The 17,589-nt window shown below is 31.4% G+C and overlaps 1 protein-coding gene across 2 annotated transcripts in view; it reads right to left on the minus strand.

Annotated features, from left to right (window-relative positions):
* Positions 1-17,589, minus strand: part of Pigk (phosphatidylinositol glycan anchor biosynthesis class K) — a 137,395-nt gene that overhangs the window by 71,442 nt on the left and 48,364 nt on the right. For both annotated transcript variants that reach the window (XM_078026543.1, XM_005330689.5), the window contains exons 4-9: positions 13,703-13,838; positions 11,609-11,720; positions 8,450-8,546; positions 6,501-6,618; positions 6,207-6,317; positions 771-943 (exon numbers count right to left, since the gene is read on the minus strand). In XM_078026543.1, the coding sequence (XP_077882669.1) occupies positions 771-943; positions 6,207-6,317; positions 6,501-6,618; positions 8,450-8,546; positions 11,609-11,720; positions 13,703-13,838 (747 nt within the window). The remainder of the gene's footprint in view (positions 1-770; positions 944-6,206; positions 6,318-6,500; positions 6,619-8,449; positions 8,547-11,608; positions 11,721-13,702; positions 13,839-17,589) is intronic.

Consider the following 17,589-nt stretch of genomic DNA (forward strand, 5'->3'; position numbering starts at 1 on the left):
TCTAAATATTCATAAATAAATAAGTATTTTGTGCTAGTTTCTGGATTTATTCCTACCACATTCTAAGTTCAACAAGAAATCTCTGAAATGTTCAAAACGGTGAGAATTTTATATGTTGCCATTTAACAAGCCAGGGAAGTTCCCTAGAGTATGATATCATGAGACAATAGCATTAGACAATAACAAATTAAGTTATACAGCTAACAAAATATATTGTTACATATTTCAAGAAAGTGGCTATTAATCAAGCCATTATTTAATTTTAATGAGATATTTTTGCCTTTCAGGAAAAAAAGAACATTATAAATATTTCTAAAATTAATTTACCCAAAGTTAACCAATTTCTTTCAACCTGTCTCACACAAATATACATGCACAACAATCCACTCCTCAAAAAGGAAGTACCTGGCTTATATCTCTCTTATGCCTCTCCCTAATGAATTACCAAGAGTTCCAATAAAGTGAAAAGTATAGCTCTATAATGGCCAGTTAGGGGCAAAGTTTTAGGTCTTAGCAAGTCTCACACTGCACTACTACCAACACTGCATTTTAAAATGCCAATATAATCTTAATCATAATCTTAACTTTCCACTAATATTTATTATTAAGTTTTTCTCCATAAATCTGTAAAGCATGTGGCCTATATAAAATGAATATTGGGTAGAAATGTGAAACTACAGACAAACACTAACTTTCATCTCTTGATGTGTTTCATAAAAATTTACAAATTATGAGACTAGACTATTCAAATAACAATTTAAGATGAATACCTGCTTTCCATGATTTCTGAATCGTGTTGCAAACTAATAGTTTCTGTTGTAATTTCCACTTTTCGTACACTCCCAAAAAAATCAGTTATCAGGACATTTTTAGGATCCCTCTGAAAAAGATCAGTACGATGTCCAGGAGTAGAAACACAGAGACTTTTGGGACATACCTGAAACTGGAAAAATAAAATACTAATAAATACACGCATGCACACATATACATACAACTTTTATTAAATCCAGTGACACAATATAGAAAACTGTAATGTATCTTTAAAACTCTCCAAGCCAGGCATGGTGGCATATGCCTATAATCCTATTGGCTCAGGAGGCTGAGGCAGGAGGATCACAAGTTCAAAGCCAGCCTCAACAACTTACCAAGACCCTAAGCAACTTAGTGAGACCCCATCTCAAAATATAAAATAAAAAGGACTGAGGAGGTGATTCAGTGGTTAAGGCCCCTGGGTTCAATCCCTGGTACAAAAAAAAGATCCCCAAATATAAAGAGGCTACTGGTTCTAAAGATTAAAGTCTCATTGGGCACCTCCTATCTATAATCCCATCAATTTAAGAGGGTGAGGTTGGAAAATGGCAAGTTTAAGGCCAGTTCAAATTCAAGACCTTGTCTTAAAATAAAAAGGGATGGGAATGTAGCTCAGTGTACCCATAGTACAATCTCCAGTTTCAGGGGGAAAAATATATGTCTCATTCCTATTATAATATTTGATACTCTAAAATAACAACTATACAGATATATAGACATCAGAACAATGAAAAAAGAGAAGCTGTCCTTGGAGAGAAAAAAAATTCATTTTCTTGAATCATATGCTACAAAATATATTTTGAACTCCTAAATCCATCGAGATTTCACAATCAGCATTATGAAAACAGAAATTTTTTGTTTGTGTATATCTAAGTCCACTTCAGAAGGGTACTCTCTCTACCTGAATGGTTTTCAGACATTTTGAAATCATGACTCTAGGCTCAAAGTTCAAATAAAATGTAACATGAGAGCCAAGTACATTAAAAAAGAAAAATTTAGGTGGAGAAAGTCTGGGTTTCAAGTAAGTGACATGTAATGTCCCCAATACCTAACCCCTTGCTCTTGCTGTGCAATTTTGTACCATTTTATAAATCAATTTATTTTGTTTATCAATGATGAAAATAAACCCAAAACACCTCTACAGACACTCTATTATTCCAAAGAATACAATGTGAAAACCATTATAAATGGTTCACTACTTATACAGATGCCACAAAAATTTCTGTTAATCTTATATCTGATATTCAACATCAGTGAATTATCAAGAACAAACATAAATTATTCCATTCTGCAAAGCATAAAAAGTATCTGTTTCATATAGTTCCCACTGTTACCTTCCATAGAGAATTCAAAGAATGATAAAATTTCCTGTAAAGGCTTTACATCTTAGGTTAGAGATAAATAAAACATATCAGGGTAGGGAAAATGACAAGTTTTACTTCAGAAAAAGATGAATTTCTTATAGTTTGAAGAAGAGAAAAAAAGATATTGTGAGAATTAAGCTATGTTTGATAAAGTAGTCTTTATAGAAAGGAAAATATAGGATCAGTGCAGAGATACATAAAATAATCTAGTTTGGCTGAAACACAGGGTATAGGAAAGAAACAATCACAAGCCTACCAATAAGTACTCAGGCCCACAGCACCTCCCACCTGTGAAGACAAGACCAGCTTCATAGGTTATTACCAATAGGAAGGGAAAGAGGTGGGGAAGAACTGAGTATCAAGTTTATGAAACACAAGGTGTTCCAAGAAACGTGATAAGCAATTTGAAAAGACTCTCATTTAAGCCTACTAATAGCTCTGAGTATACATCTCCACTTTAAACTAAGGCTCAATGAGATTAAGCAATTTAACTAACATCACATTATCAGTAATCTTTGCCTTCCCTGTTCAGAAAAGGAAAATACAAAATAAATACAAAGAAGGAAATAAGACATAAATTAAAAGCAAAGGAAGGGGAAAAGAAAGAAGCTCAAAAAGGTAAAATGTCCAAAAGGAAGGACACATGAAAGGTTGAATAAACAAATTAAAAGATAAGATAAACAGAGATAAGACTGAAGCCCCAGGTATACTGAATGCCTTTGAGAGCATTCCTGTGAAAGCAATTTGATAGCCTTTATTAGGTACCCCAGCAGAAGAAAACAGAAAAAATAGTCAAATGAGCTTGAGAAACACTGAGTAGTGTTACCTTATTCTTTGTTACTAAAATAAATATACTTCCACTTATTATGAAGTCATTCTTCCCTTCAAGAATGTTTATTATATCAATCTGATTTCCTAACCTCTACAATAGAGACCATAAATCCTACATTACTAAGTTTAATTTTCAAGAATCCCTCTTACTAACAGAATCTCCATACTCCAGACAGGCTATATGTTTACTACTGAAGAATCACCTGTTTTTGCAACTTTTGTCCATCTGCAAGTATTCCATTTCCCTAAAGTGTGCTATATTTCTTTCCCTTCAAACTTAAAAATTTACCTCCTCTATGAAAAATGTATTTAAAAGAACTATATATATATATATATATATATATATATGCATTGCTGTCATGTTTATTCATTCATTCAATAAATATTCAATGAGCATCTACAAATAGACCAGGTACTATAATCAAGTTCAGCGGTTATTAAGATGCATAAAGCATAGTCCTTACATCTTTTATTTAAGAAGGTTAGACCCAAAGTGGAGGTACTGGGGAATGAAACTGACCAAATTATGTTATGTGCATGTATAATTATATCATAAAGTATCCCACTATTGCATATATTGTGCCAATTGAAAATTAACTTAAAGCTGGTCATGGTGGCGCACGCCTGTGATCCCACACCTAGGGAGGCGGAAGCAGGAGGATCACGAGTTCAAAGCCAGCCTCAGCAATTCAGCGAAGTGATAAGCAACTCACTGAGACTCTGTCTCTAATAAAATACAAAAAATAGGGCTGGGGATGTGGCTCAGTGATCTAGTGTCCCTGAGTTCAATCCCTGGTACCAAAAAAATAATTATAACTTAAAAAGTTGAAAAATTAACAAAAAAGAAAACACTTTCTTGTGCAGAAGGGTACATCACAAATCTAAACAATGATAGTGTAACAATAAAAGTATAATAAAAGCATATGCAAGAGTTATATATTCACAAAGGAATATTACCTACAGGGTTCAGAGACTTCATATAACAGGTAACAATTTATAAATATGCTAACTGTTTTCTATGAATTTAGGGGCTACACACCAAGCCCTCTAATTTTGTGGTTACTGAAACACCCAATATATATGATACTCAGAATACAGCTGATTCTCAGTGAATTTTACTGCATACACATAATCCAATAAAAAATAACTATTATTACAAAAATGATATAGAGATATGTCAAATCACTGTACTAGTATACTGCAACAATATGGGCCATTCTGATTGAATTAAGATTAAAACAGTTATCCTTAAATTTTAAAATGGAACTGGGCATATTTGTGCACACCTACATTAGTCAGGAGGCTAATGCAGGAGGATGAAGAGTTTCAAGCCAGCCTGGGAGACACAGCAAGACCATCTTAAAACAAAACAAAACAAAACAAAAAGGAGGGAGTAGAGGTTGAACCTCAGTAATGGAGTGCTTAGGTCCTAGGTTCAATCCCCAGTACCAAAATATAGATTTTTTTTTTAACAGAGGTGAAAGGGAAAGATCAGATATTAGCAAGGAATGTTTATTTAAAAATAAATCACAATTGTGAACAATTAAAAAAATAGTTTCCTCACTCTTTCCCACATAATTTCAATGAAAGAAGTACTTTTTAAATGCACTAGACTTTTAAAATATAAAGTACGTATATTTTACACTTTTGAGAATACGTCAAGAATTATATAAAGTATACAATGTTGAATCCAAAAGCAAGACTAAACTTTTAAAGTAACTGGGATTTAGGTGATTATTATTTCTTGAAATTAAAGCATCACTGTCATAAGTTTAGTTTTAAAATTCAAATCAAGACTTAACAGGCATCAAAATATATAATCTTGAAACTGAAGTAAGTACTTCTATCAAATTTGACAGGCTATAGCAGTCGTTTTCAGAATTTTAGAGCAGAACCCCCTTTGTAAAAGAAAATTTACCAAAGAAGGTGTTTCTATATAATTAAAAAGATCAATGCAAAGGTACTTAGGCTGATGTGGGTAAGAGGGAGCCTGTGTACTCAGTCTCAGTTCCTAAACTCCACAAAAGCAGTGTATGCTTATTCATTGGGGAATAGCCAGTAATTGGCACTTAGTAAGCACTCAAATGTTTGTGAATAAATGAGGAAGGTATAAGTTAAAAGAAATAAGAAGAGAAAGTCATTTACACACAGTAATTTATTCAGCCTAGAATTGTTGTTTCAAGCTTTTATTATTCCTGCTTTTCAAAAGCAACTTAAAGTTCATTTAATTAAAAATACATAATCAGTACAGAAAGGTCAGAAAGATTTTTTGAGTGAAATTCAACAAATGATGTCAAAAGATTATAGCAGAAGTTGTAGGGCACATAAAAATAGATAACAAAGGTTCTTTTCATTTAGGAGTTTCCCATTAAATAGAAAGGCTTTCACACTGGTCAATAAAAGATAAACTGTAGAGGGGTTGGAGGGGAAGGGAGGGGGCATGGGATAATTAATGATGGTGGAATGTGATGATCATTATTATCCAAAGTACATGTATGAAGACACAAATTGGTGTGAATATGCTATGTATACAACCAGAGATATGAAAAAATGTGCTCTATATATGTAATAAGAATTGTAAAACATTCTGCTCTCATATATAAATTTTAAAAATTTACATTAAAAAAAAGATAAACTGTAGGGCTGGGGCTGGGGCTCAGTGGTAGAATACTAGCCTAGCATGTGTGAGGCATTGGGTTCGATCCTCAGCACCACATTAAAAAAAAAAAACAAAATAAAATTAAATTAAAAAATAATAAAATAAAAAAATTTAAAAAGAAAAACCATAATAATTGTCACAAAATAAATAAGATTCTATGGAAATTCTGAAAAGGTAAAAAAAATTCCAAAAGGAAGCATTTGAATAGACATCTTAGAGGAGATACATCTGATTTGACCCCAGAAGAATAGGTAGAATTTCAAAAGATTAATCTTTAAAAAATTACATTTCTGATAGGGAAAAGAGAATGAGTAAACCAATGAAAATGGGGAAATACCTCAGGAATAGCAAGTTAACTAGGCTGAAGCTTTGGATCTTTTGTGGTAAAGAGAAAGATACTAATAGGAAGGAAGATTCAAAACAATTTAACAGGCCATAATTCAACATTAGAAACACTAATACAGAGGGTTCCAAAGAATAATCAACTTCATTTATCACATTAATATACCTATGTGTTATAATCAAATCAAAGGAATACTTACAAGGTCATACATACTAGTTTCACTAGCTGGATTAATTTCTTCCAAAAATTCCAAAACATAAAATGTATACCTATCCATAAGATGGACTCCAATTGCAGGATCAGGTTGATGCTATGAAAAGAGGAAAAAAAAAAGTATATTGTCCAACAGCATCATTGTAACAAAATGCTTAAAATATAATTAAAATTTCCTCTGTGTTAAAAAGTCTAAGAATGAAAAATAATAGGTATATTCTAAAACTATTCAAGTGATTCCAAAAACAGTATCATTTACAAATTGGGAAAATGTACATACTGAGAGTGAATCTTCTCCGACTTGGCTACTAGCTAGAGCCATTATGTTAGGAGAATAAAATCGCTCATACATGGATGCTCCTTGACAAGTATCAATAATGAATAGTAGCTCATTGTACCTGAAAGAAAAGTGATAATATATTTTGTCACAGATCATGCTGTATTAATCATACAATAATATTTTTACATATTCTATTACATAAGATGTTTGTGTTGTCTTAGCTATTTCATTAACAAAAAAAGTGGAGTCTTCAATAGAAATTTAGCACTTGAAAAGTTAAAGGTATAATCCTATGCAGGGAAAGCACCTGAACAGGGCCTAGTAGTTGTGCCTCAACTTAAGTTCTTCTCCCTTGTCCATGTCACATTATTCAGAACCAAATGAATATTAAACTCAACAACCACTAATTTGGCACTATCCTAGAAACTGTGTGGGAAAGAGGGAGGTGACTTAGTCACCATACTCAAAGAGCTTAAAATAAAACTAAATTGAAATGAGGTAAGTATTACAAACATATATTGCATCTACAATATCCCTGACACTACACTGGGGATACAAAAATTCCTGACCTCAAAGAGTTTACAGTCTAACAAAGCAAAGTACTCTATGAGCACTGTGAAAGGAATAGAGGGAACTGAAAAGGTTCACAGAAAGGTGATACCTGACATGGGCAATGAAGGGTGAGCATTATTTTATCTCTTAGGGAAAGGACAGATTCCAACAGAAGAAAAAGCACCTAATGTGAACAAATACAATGTAAAAAGTTTAGAAAGAGTAAATTTGAGGTATGGCGGAGAAGCTGGTTTTTAAAAAGTTGGGATAGGGTCAATTTGTAAAGATACCATATGAAGTCTCTTTCTTATTCTGTACATTTGAGGAATCCACCAAAGTGGTATTTTATTCTCTTTTGTTGTTAAGTGAAAGAATAACACAATTAAATCTCTTTTTTACAAAAATGTAGATAATTGGTGAAGGTGAAAGTAAGAGGTAGATAGGTTTTAGTGGAAGTTTTCTTCACACATTTGGTCTGAGTAAACAGCTAATAATGCTCCTAGAAAAAGATCTATAGAATCTTGAACCACAAAGTACAAGAGAATGACAGAAGGTACAATTAATATGACATATTTGTTCTGAGACAACATTTGTCCAGGATCAGAAACCTCTGAAATTACTAAAGGCAGTATAGTAAAATAACTAAAAGCAAGCTCTATGATCAGACCACTTGGGCATAAATCCTAGCTCTGGCACTATCAGCTGCATAAAGTTTAGTGAGTTACTTAACCTATCTGGGCCTCAGCTTATCCATTTGTTAAAAACGGGAAAATAATAGTACTTATCTCACAGAGTTGCTACTGAAATTAAGATAATTCATGAAAAACACAGTGTCCAGTACCTAACATGCAATAAATTTAAGCACTATATAAAACAACCAGTACCAAATAAAATTTCCTCTTCAATACTTCCATACATTCTGTTTATATTTCAAAAGTGATAATTTTTGTAGTATGCTTGTGTATACATTTCTCTCTTATGTTAGATTTTAAATACTTTGAAGGCAGAATAAGCATCATATTTCCCTTTGTGCCATGTGTACAGAAGGTAACCTACAAGTACAATCAAGCTAAAAGCAATTCTATTGTTTACTTGGAGTTCATGTAAGCTCATATATACAACAACTCTCAAATAAAAGAATGCTTACAAAGGACTCTCCCCAAAAAATGATGCTAAATTACAAGAGAGTTGATCTTAAAAGATTGATTTTTTTCATGTTAAGTAATAACCCTTAAGTTTTTCCTTTAAAAAACACAGTTTAATGTATAACAAACAAATTTTAAATGTGGAAGAAATTATCAAAGTAAGGTAAAATTTATAAAATAAGAACTAGGAATCTATCATAAAAAATTTAGGTTATCAATTTATTTTATGAAAAGAAGTCATTTTCTAATTACCGTCTTTTCTGCCACATTTGTTCAAAAGCATCTGCAAGTTCTATGTTGGTAATTTCTTCAGAATCTTGAAATTTCAAAAAACCATTTCCACCATGTCCTTATTAGAAGAGTTAAAAAGTCAAGCAGATATATTTTTTTAATTGCAAATTGCACACATCCAAACATGTACACTTACTTCATTTATTGCAAATTTTTAATATCACTTGTTTTATGCTCTAAAATATTTACTACAAAAACAAATAATTTTCTACCATATCAATTAAAAAGAGGATAATGATAGACTGTGTAAAAAATAGTAGAGACATATCTTCAAGAGTTTTTCTATTCAATTCCAGAAACCCATATTTATACTTTTCCACTGGCTCCATTACTACATCCAAAATTTATTCCAGACATAAAATTTTTTCAAATGCTATGCAAACATTTTTGATGAGGAAAGAGTTCAAGACACTAGCTAGTCCCATGATATGATTATACTATTCACAGTGTATATACTTAGAATGCTATTAATACTAGGAACTGCAGTTCTTACCTAGAAATTGACATTTTTACCATCACTGACAGCAATCCCATAAGACTTGGCTAAAAGACTGTGACATTCAGTATGCACGAAAGAACCAGTCTGCCTAGATTCAAATCTAGCTGTGCCATTTACTGTGTTATTTTAGGCAAATAATTTAATCTATGCCTCAGTTTCCTCAGCCATAAGTGAGAAACATACCAGCAAGATCACACCTAGTTTGCTTTTATAGTTCCTTTGTGCAGATTATTAAAATTGTACCTTCCACTGAAAAAACTACAGTAGTTTTACAGAAAAGATGGACTATTTTAGTGGCTTCCTCTGGATATTATGCATTCTTGTGAGGTTATAAGTGGTTAGTGAGGCAGTGGGAATATTCTTCCCTCCTATTAGACACAACTCTGCAGCATGGCATGCAGTTTAATAAGTATAAACATACACTAAATTTCAACTCCCACTTAATCCCAAGCCATATGCTTGTGTGTAAAACCCTTATTACCATATACGGCAGCCCTGAATATTAGCACTTAAATCATCAAGCTGCTATGAGGATGAAATATATATGTGTGTGTATGTGTGTGAGTGTGTGTGTGTATTTTTTTAATATTTTTTATTTATATATAAATTTTACGTATGTAAAATTTAGGATATTACATAATGTATAGTAAGCCTTAGTAACTATTAGCTATTATCTTTTTTTTATCACATTATAATTATCAGCCTTTATATTCTCTTACAGAGGTTGGCAACTTTTTTCCATAAACTGTAAATGTTTTAGGATTATGAGCCATGTGGTCTCTGTAACAGCTACTGAACTCTGCTATTATAGGGTGAAAACAGTTGAGAAAAATATGTAAATGAATAGGTGAAACTGTGTCTCAATAAAAATTTTTTCCAAAATAGGCAGACATTCGGGGTGATAATTTATCAAGGTATATCTTAAACTACTGGAATGTCTTCTATACCATGAGTTTATTCTAAAAAAGAACCCACATAATTAGAAAAAAAATGTGTAAATCTTTTAACACATCAACTAGCGCTAGGCTATAAAACTGTATTTCATTTTCTTTGCCAAAAAAGCATATAATTTTCTTATAATTTTAAGATAAGATAAAATGAAAGATTTTGGACTTCATTAATTCTGTTGAGCTAATTTATAAAGTAAATAAACAGAATCTAAAAAGTGGTAAATAAATGCAACATGATAAAGAAAAGCCACTAAGCTAGGATCATTACCTACCCTGCCATATGACATCTAAGAAATCATTCTGCAGCTCTTTTACTATCAATTTAGTGAAAAGCTCTCTAAAATATTTATTGAATACCTTTTGATAACATTTACTTAATACTACTATAATATTCACATTTACTAAATACTACTATAAGATAAGTACTGATCATAAAAAGATGAAAAACATATAATTGATGATTATATCTTAGAATTCAAAATCAATAATTATTGGGACAAGAGATGTAAACTAGGGCTTTCTAGGCAACTGGAAAAAAAAGTCACCTTAGACTTAGAAAGAAAATTCCTGAGCTAACACCAAAAAGATAAGCGATAGTCACGTAAACAAAGTGGATTGAGAGGACGTCATAAGCAAAGGCAACAGTTTAAGTAAATATCTGGAGGACAAAACAGCCAAGAGCTTATACTTAGAAAAAGTGTAAGAATTAAGACTGAAATTAAATAATATATAAAATCATAACATATTATTATATACAGTATTTAACTATTATATTATGGAGAACATTATGTCCAATAAAGTTCCTCAACATATAGTCAAAAGACTACTACAACTTACATTTCATAAGTATGTTCACAATGCAATTTCATGAACCCACACTCCAGAACAAAACTGAATAAGAATAAAGTATAAAGATTAACTGAATAAGTGTCTACATTCAGTTAATCTTTATACTTTATACACACAAAATCTGAGATTCAATCAATAGGAAATCATTTTTAGTTTTAAGCAGAGGACAGACAAATTTGCAATTTCTAGTAAACATTTTAGCAGGATGACTAACAGGAAAACAAAACTAAAAGAGAGATGCTTTAGCAGTATACAAAGTAAAAGGTAGTAAACTTTACCAAGGCAACAGTAAAGAGCAAAAGGACAAGAAACAGCAATAGCACAAAATGTTATAAAGGCTGAGTATTGCTGTTCCAAACTGTTAGAAACAGAAGTACTTCAGATTTCAGATTCTGAAATATTTGCTTCTACATAATTAGGTATCTTTGGGATAAGATCCTTGTCTAAAATAAAATAAATTTTATGTTTTAGGTATACATTACACACAAAGCCTGAAGGTAGTTCTATGCATTATTTTTAGTGTGCCTACTTTCTCATGTGAGGTCAGTGTGGAATTTTCTACTGGTGGCATTCACATTGATACTCAAAGTTTGATTTTGAAGCATTTCAGATCTCAGATTTTTTTATTATGAATGCTCAACCTATACCATTTTCAAATGTCATTTCAAATAGTTTTGTATCGTGAGAAGACAGAACTACATGACAAAAAACTATTTTAACCCCAAATCATTTAACGTGTTTAATGTGTTTAATGCCCATGAATTTCTCTTCAAAAAGAGTTTCAACATATTATACTAAGAAATCTCTAAATCCTAAAATTACCTGTCATATAAATAAGAATATTGCTTCTATCATCAGAAAGAAGTCGTTTTGACCGAGGAGTACTAGATGGGATCCTCCCAGTTAATACCCGCAAAAAATTTTCCACAGTTACCTTAAGAGAGAGAGAGAGAGAGAGACAGAGAGAGAGAGAGAGAGAGATATGAATCAGTTGAAATGGAACCTGAAAAAAATACCTTGGAGAAAAAATAAGTTAAATCTCATTTAAAAATTTTAAATACTACACAAAGTATTGTCTTTAAAAATTATTCAAAAGCATCTGATGTGGTGTCACATGCCTATAATCACATACCTATAATCCCAGCTACTCAAGAGGCTGAAGCAGGAGGATCATCAAGTTTGAGGCTAGCCTGGGCAACTTAATGAGACCCTGTCTCAGGAAAAAAAAAAAAAAAAAAAAAAGGAGTGGGGATATAACTCAGATGTAAAGCACCCCTGGATTCAATCTTTGTACTGAAAAAATAAAATAAAAAGTATTTACCCAAAAGCTTAAAAATTACTAGTCTGTCTGAATAGGTAATTCTTTGGAAAGACACAAAATATAAGAATTTATAAATAAGTACAGTTACATTATTGCAACTTATATGTACAACTACTTAGTCAATAACAAATAATGAAAAAAGTTCTATTAATCATCCCCCCAAATTATGTTTCATTAATTTTTTAATGAATTATGTAAACTTGAATTTCGTTAGGAGCATCTTTATGGGGGAAAGGGGGTGTTCCAGGGACTGAACTCAGAGGCACTTGACAGCTAAACCATATCCCCAGGCCTATTTTGTATTTTATTTAGAGACAGGGTCTCACTGAGTTGCTTAGCTCCTCGCTTTTGCTGAGGCTGACTGTGAACTCATGATCCTCCTGCCTTAGCCTCCAGAGCCACTGGGATTACAGGCGTGAGCCAACACACCTAGAAGGATACAGGCATGAGCCACCACACCTAGAAGGAGCATCTGTAACATGCAAAAAATTCATAACACTTTAAATCAGATTTCCCAACCTGGAATTTCTAGCCCTCTAAAATTCTTTGAGGGCATTATTTAAACCTCCAGAGGGTAAAATGTAAAAATCAAGAGCTAAGTCATATATTATGCATATATAACTTTAAAGAATAGAAAATCAATCCAGCTTTCTTGTGGGACTTTTCTCTACATCATGGGTGTATAAATGTGTATGAATATGTATGTATAAGACATTTAATCTATATTTTGCCCAAGAGACAGCAAAATATCAATTTTAATAGGACTTCTTGCTGACTAACAAGGAAGAAATATTTTTGGTCAATATTTTAAGGCATCTAAATAAATAAGTAAAAAGTCAAATATTCATATACATTTAATTCATTGAAAAATATTTTTAGTATCTACAAAGGACTACATAGGTACTTGCTAGGTACAAAGTATGTAGATTTAGGCTATATCCTGGAGGAGTTCACAGCTTAGAAGACAGCTATGCTTCAGTAAAGATAAAGATACTGTGTCTTACTTTTGGTTAGCTGGTAAAAGAGGAAGAACTATCTAGGAGGACTTCAAAATTTAAACACTGTCATAATCTGTTAAATTTAAAAATTTCAAAGGAAGAAAATATAGTTAAAATAGCATTTTATACACATTTTACTTTTAATTATATATACAGAAAAACACTGGAAGCAAAATAAAAGTGGCTTACTCTCTAAGTAGTGGACATATGGTGTTTTGTTAGTCATTACAATTTTTCCACAATTAATATATTTATAAAAATACTAAACTTGAAATTGCTGAGCAAAGGTAAAACACAAGTAATAATATTTCCTGTGAAAGAAAAGTAATACATCAAACCTCACTAAAATGCTTTAATTAAAAGCCAATATGAAGTTTCCTATCTTAGAAATACATATGAAACATTCATACTTCAGTAGTTTTACTCATATTATTTCTTTAGTATGAACTACAGAGACAAATTACATGAAAGCTCAGCAAAAATTAGGTACTAAATTTAAAGAAAAAGAATTAGACAATTAATGGTATTCTCCTGCTGTCTCTAAGACATAAAAGTAATGACATCAGTTCAAATATTTTGCTGAATTAAACAATTTACCTCATAGCTTCTATAATCCACTTCCACATCATCTCCATACACATTTAGTTCCATATTCTTGTGACTAAACACTGTAGCTGGTTTGGGATTTCTAGGATTGCATGCCATATCATCAGCAAGCATCAGGACAATGTGACTAGGGAAAAAAAAAGTTCCAGTAAATATACTCTTTAAATAAAACCAAAATGTTAAACACAGACATTTTATTTATATCATATAGCAAGTATGTTCGTTCTTTTCCTCATTAAAACTAACTAAATTTCCAACTACATGTTTAAAGGGGCCTTAATTATTTTTTTTCATATTCTTACATAGCATAAATTTTAAAGTAGAGAAATAGGGCAATTTAGCATGAACTTATGCACAGAACTTGAAGTTGCTAACTTAATTTTTTTCCCAAGAGTTTACTTTATGTCATATAGCCAAGGGAAGCTAAAGAAACTACACTGTCTTCCCCATTTTTTTTTTAATTTTAGTAACATTAGACATTCTCTAGACTTAAAGAGTTCACATTAAAACAATGATATTCCAAATAACTTTTAAATTCCCAAAGCATGCAATCCATCAGTATGTGGGATCAGTATGGCATGAGAACACATTTCCACTCCTCCCTAATTCCAGCTACCATCATCTCTGCACTAGATGTTGGAATATCTCCCTACCTGGTCTCACCCTCTTTTAGTTCATTCTCCTGATAGGCTCCAGAGTGATCTTACTTAAATAAGCCAAAACTTTTCCATTTAAAACCTTCCCAGCTTTTCACATTATAATTAGAGTAAAACTGAAATCATTTACATGGTCTTAAAGGTTCATTTAATCTGGTTTCTGTCTTTAGCCCCTACCAGCCGTTATCACTAGATTCTTTCCACAACTGGGCTTTCTATACCAGAAATACGCCAAGTCTTTCTCACTTTAAGGGCTACTGACCAAACTTAAGGCTTCTTTCCAAACAGATATTCAAATCATTCCAATTAGCTAAGCTACTCATTTTGTTTGACTTTATATACGACATTTATGAATCTGAAATCCCTATCATCTCCCACCATCATTCCATTAGAATATAAGCTTTCAGAGGGACAGTAATCTATCCATCCTATTTACTACTGTCACACAGCCTTAGTAATAAAGCCTCTCATATAGTAGGAATTCAATAAATGATTTTAAGTAAATAAAACATTTTCATTTTTGCAAATCATTTCTTTAAGAGGAAATTTCAAAATACCTCTTACATATTTCTTATCTTGATCCTGTCATTAAAACTAGTGAACATGAATCAGGAAATTCTTTATTCTACCATATACTTGTGCTTCCAAAACTTAAGGGAAAAATTAATGTGGCATACATAATTAGTTTGGCAGGAGACAGCAAGAAGAAAATGTTCTGCTGCATATGTTCCAAATACATTAAAGTTCAAAATTGAAACATTGTGATTTTTTCTTGAAAACTGGCTAGATTTCAACTTTGAAATCATTCCAATCCTGCCACATTCAAATATCAGATCTTCAGCTGTTACTGATTCATACTCCCAGAATGATGAAAGTTATTCCTCTTAAAATAGAAAATATATTTTCTTTTTTTATATCTTAAGATCATTAATTTACATTAAGTTGTTATCAATCCTATAATTTTTATTAAACAAGAATGAACTGATATACAAATGTAAATATTTAAATGAATACATTAAGGCCATGTCATTTGTTTATTGTTAATTTCACTCTATAAAACTAAATGATTATTTAATATCTATATATCAATATTAACCAAAAAGCAGTAATAATTTCGGCTTAAAATTATAAATTCAATCAACATTTTTCCTGCAGATAACTTTGAGCCTCAGGATAAGTACTGTCATGGTCCTTGATCAAACATAATATATCTTAAAAATCATCTTATCTGTAATAATGTGGGTAAATTAGAAAAAGTCAAGAAATTCCAAAGGTTTAGAAGTCCAACCACATATTCTAGTTCATTGTTCATGAGATCGTGAAAATAAATGCACAGAACTTTTTTTCTGTAGAAAATAAAAATTCTTACTTGGTCTAAGTGCTAATTTTTCTCTATAATGGTACTTAATATATGCATGCAAGTAAGCTACTTAGGTTTGCTAAACTTCTTATAAAACTACAGAATCAAGATAAAATTATGAATTAAAATCTAACAAAACTACCAAACTAGAAATACTCTTAAAAACAATAATCCTATTTGAAAGATGATATTATTTTTGCTAAAATGAAATGACTACTGTTATGTTTAAGAAGAGCTTCAGATCTGGTCTTACATTTAATTTCATTCTATATTTTAACATCAACATTACAAATATAATTCAATAACATAAGAAATACCTGTTCACAAAAGTACACTGTACAATACACAATTCAAAATTTTTAAGCCTCTGCTTACTGTTAAAGACAATCAGATCCTTATATTTAAGTAGTTTTTGCCAATAAACATTCCTTGAATGTCAGGTATGAGATCTCACTTACTGACTCCTTAAAATGTCTTTTTCACTTAACTATCAAAGTTAGCATCACAGCAATTATTTAAATCTGCACATAATGGGTATCAAATCCATCACTGCTAAAATCAAGACCAAAATAATTTACCTTAAAGACATACTTAGACATGCCTACAAATAACTAACAAGAAGTTGTCATCTATCTTATTAAAACAAAATCCCCAAAATACAACCAATTCATACAAGAATACGATATTCTTTGGCAAGCCATGTGTGATGACTACCATATGTGATGACTCAACTCTCACACTTTATTCTTTTCAAGCCCCTGTAAAAACTTTTTCACACAACAAAGCATATGTAATGTGGCCTTCTCTCAACTCAAAATAAAAAAAAAAATGAGCAACTGTATGGCAAGTTAGTTATATAATAATTATTTATATAAACAAATGGTTTCCACATTTTTTAAATCGTACACTACCTATTGGTTAAAAATTTGTGAGGACACACTCATATATACTTATGTATAAGTCATATGTATTTACTTATTAAACATAGAAGACTCATAAAGCATAACTTCTTTCTTTTCTGATAAAAACAAACATAAAGAAAACTATCAATGTGTTTTTCCTTACCATTTGTTGGTATCTACCCTTATCATACTTAACAGATTTTTTTTAAAGATCATGATCGATATGAAAATAAAATTCTAAAACTTCTCTAAAAATAAATTTAAAATCCCAATATGAGAAATATACAGAGAGGGGTGATCTAAAATAAATGCTTTTCCATCATTATATTTGCCAAACATTGAATGAACAGGTAAATCCTGCATTGAAGATGCAAGGCCATTCTTTGACCTGCTTCCTTGAAAATCTTCCTTAACACAATCAGGAACCTGGGGATCAAATGAGTTAAAAAATAAATTCATTTGAATAAATGAACACTCTTTCACAGTTCTTGACCACAAGAGTATAAATTTCAAAAAAAAGCATAAATTTTCACTTAAAATAGACTGGTGTTACTTTAACAAAAACTTTTCACTGAATGAAATTTAAATAAATTACTATTTCAGTCAAAATGTTTTTAAATTCTTCCCTTAAAATTGTTTGACATTCTCTAGTCATGCTGTTAATCAGATACTACTACGTATAGCATCTTGAGCTGCTGTAGCTAGGATTACTGGGCTCACCTTCATTAACATCAACATTCCAAGCTATAATAACAGCAGAAATTAAAACAGCAGGAAATATGAGTGTCTTTAGGATCTCTGATGCCCTCTTTAAATCTGGCCCTCTAGGTTTCTGCCTTGTAGACGTTGCTTTTTTCACCTTTGACACAAATTATTTAGGATACTCAGCTTCTGCAGCAATGTCATGAGTAATGGAACAAAAAAATTCAGCAAATCGAACTAATCAGTAGCTTAATATTA

Source organism: Ictidomys tridecemlineatus, chromosome 11, assembly GCF_052094955.1.
Source record: "Ictidomys tridecemlineatus isolate mIctTri1 chromosome 11, mIctTri1.hap1, whole genome shotgun sequence".
Taxonomy (NCBI): Eukaryota; Metazoa; Chordata; class Mammalia; order Rodentia; family Sciuridae; genus Ictidomys; species Ictidomys tridecemlineatus.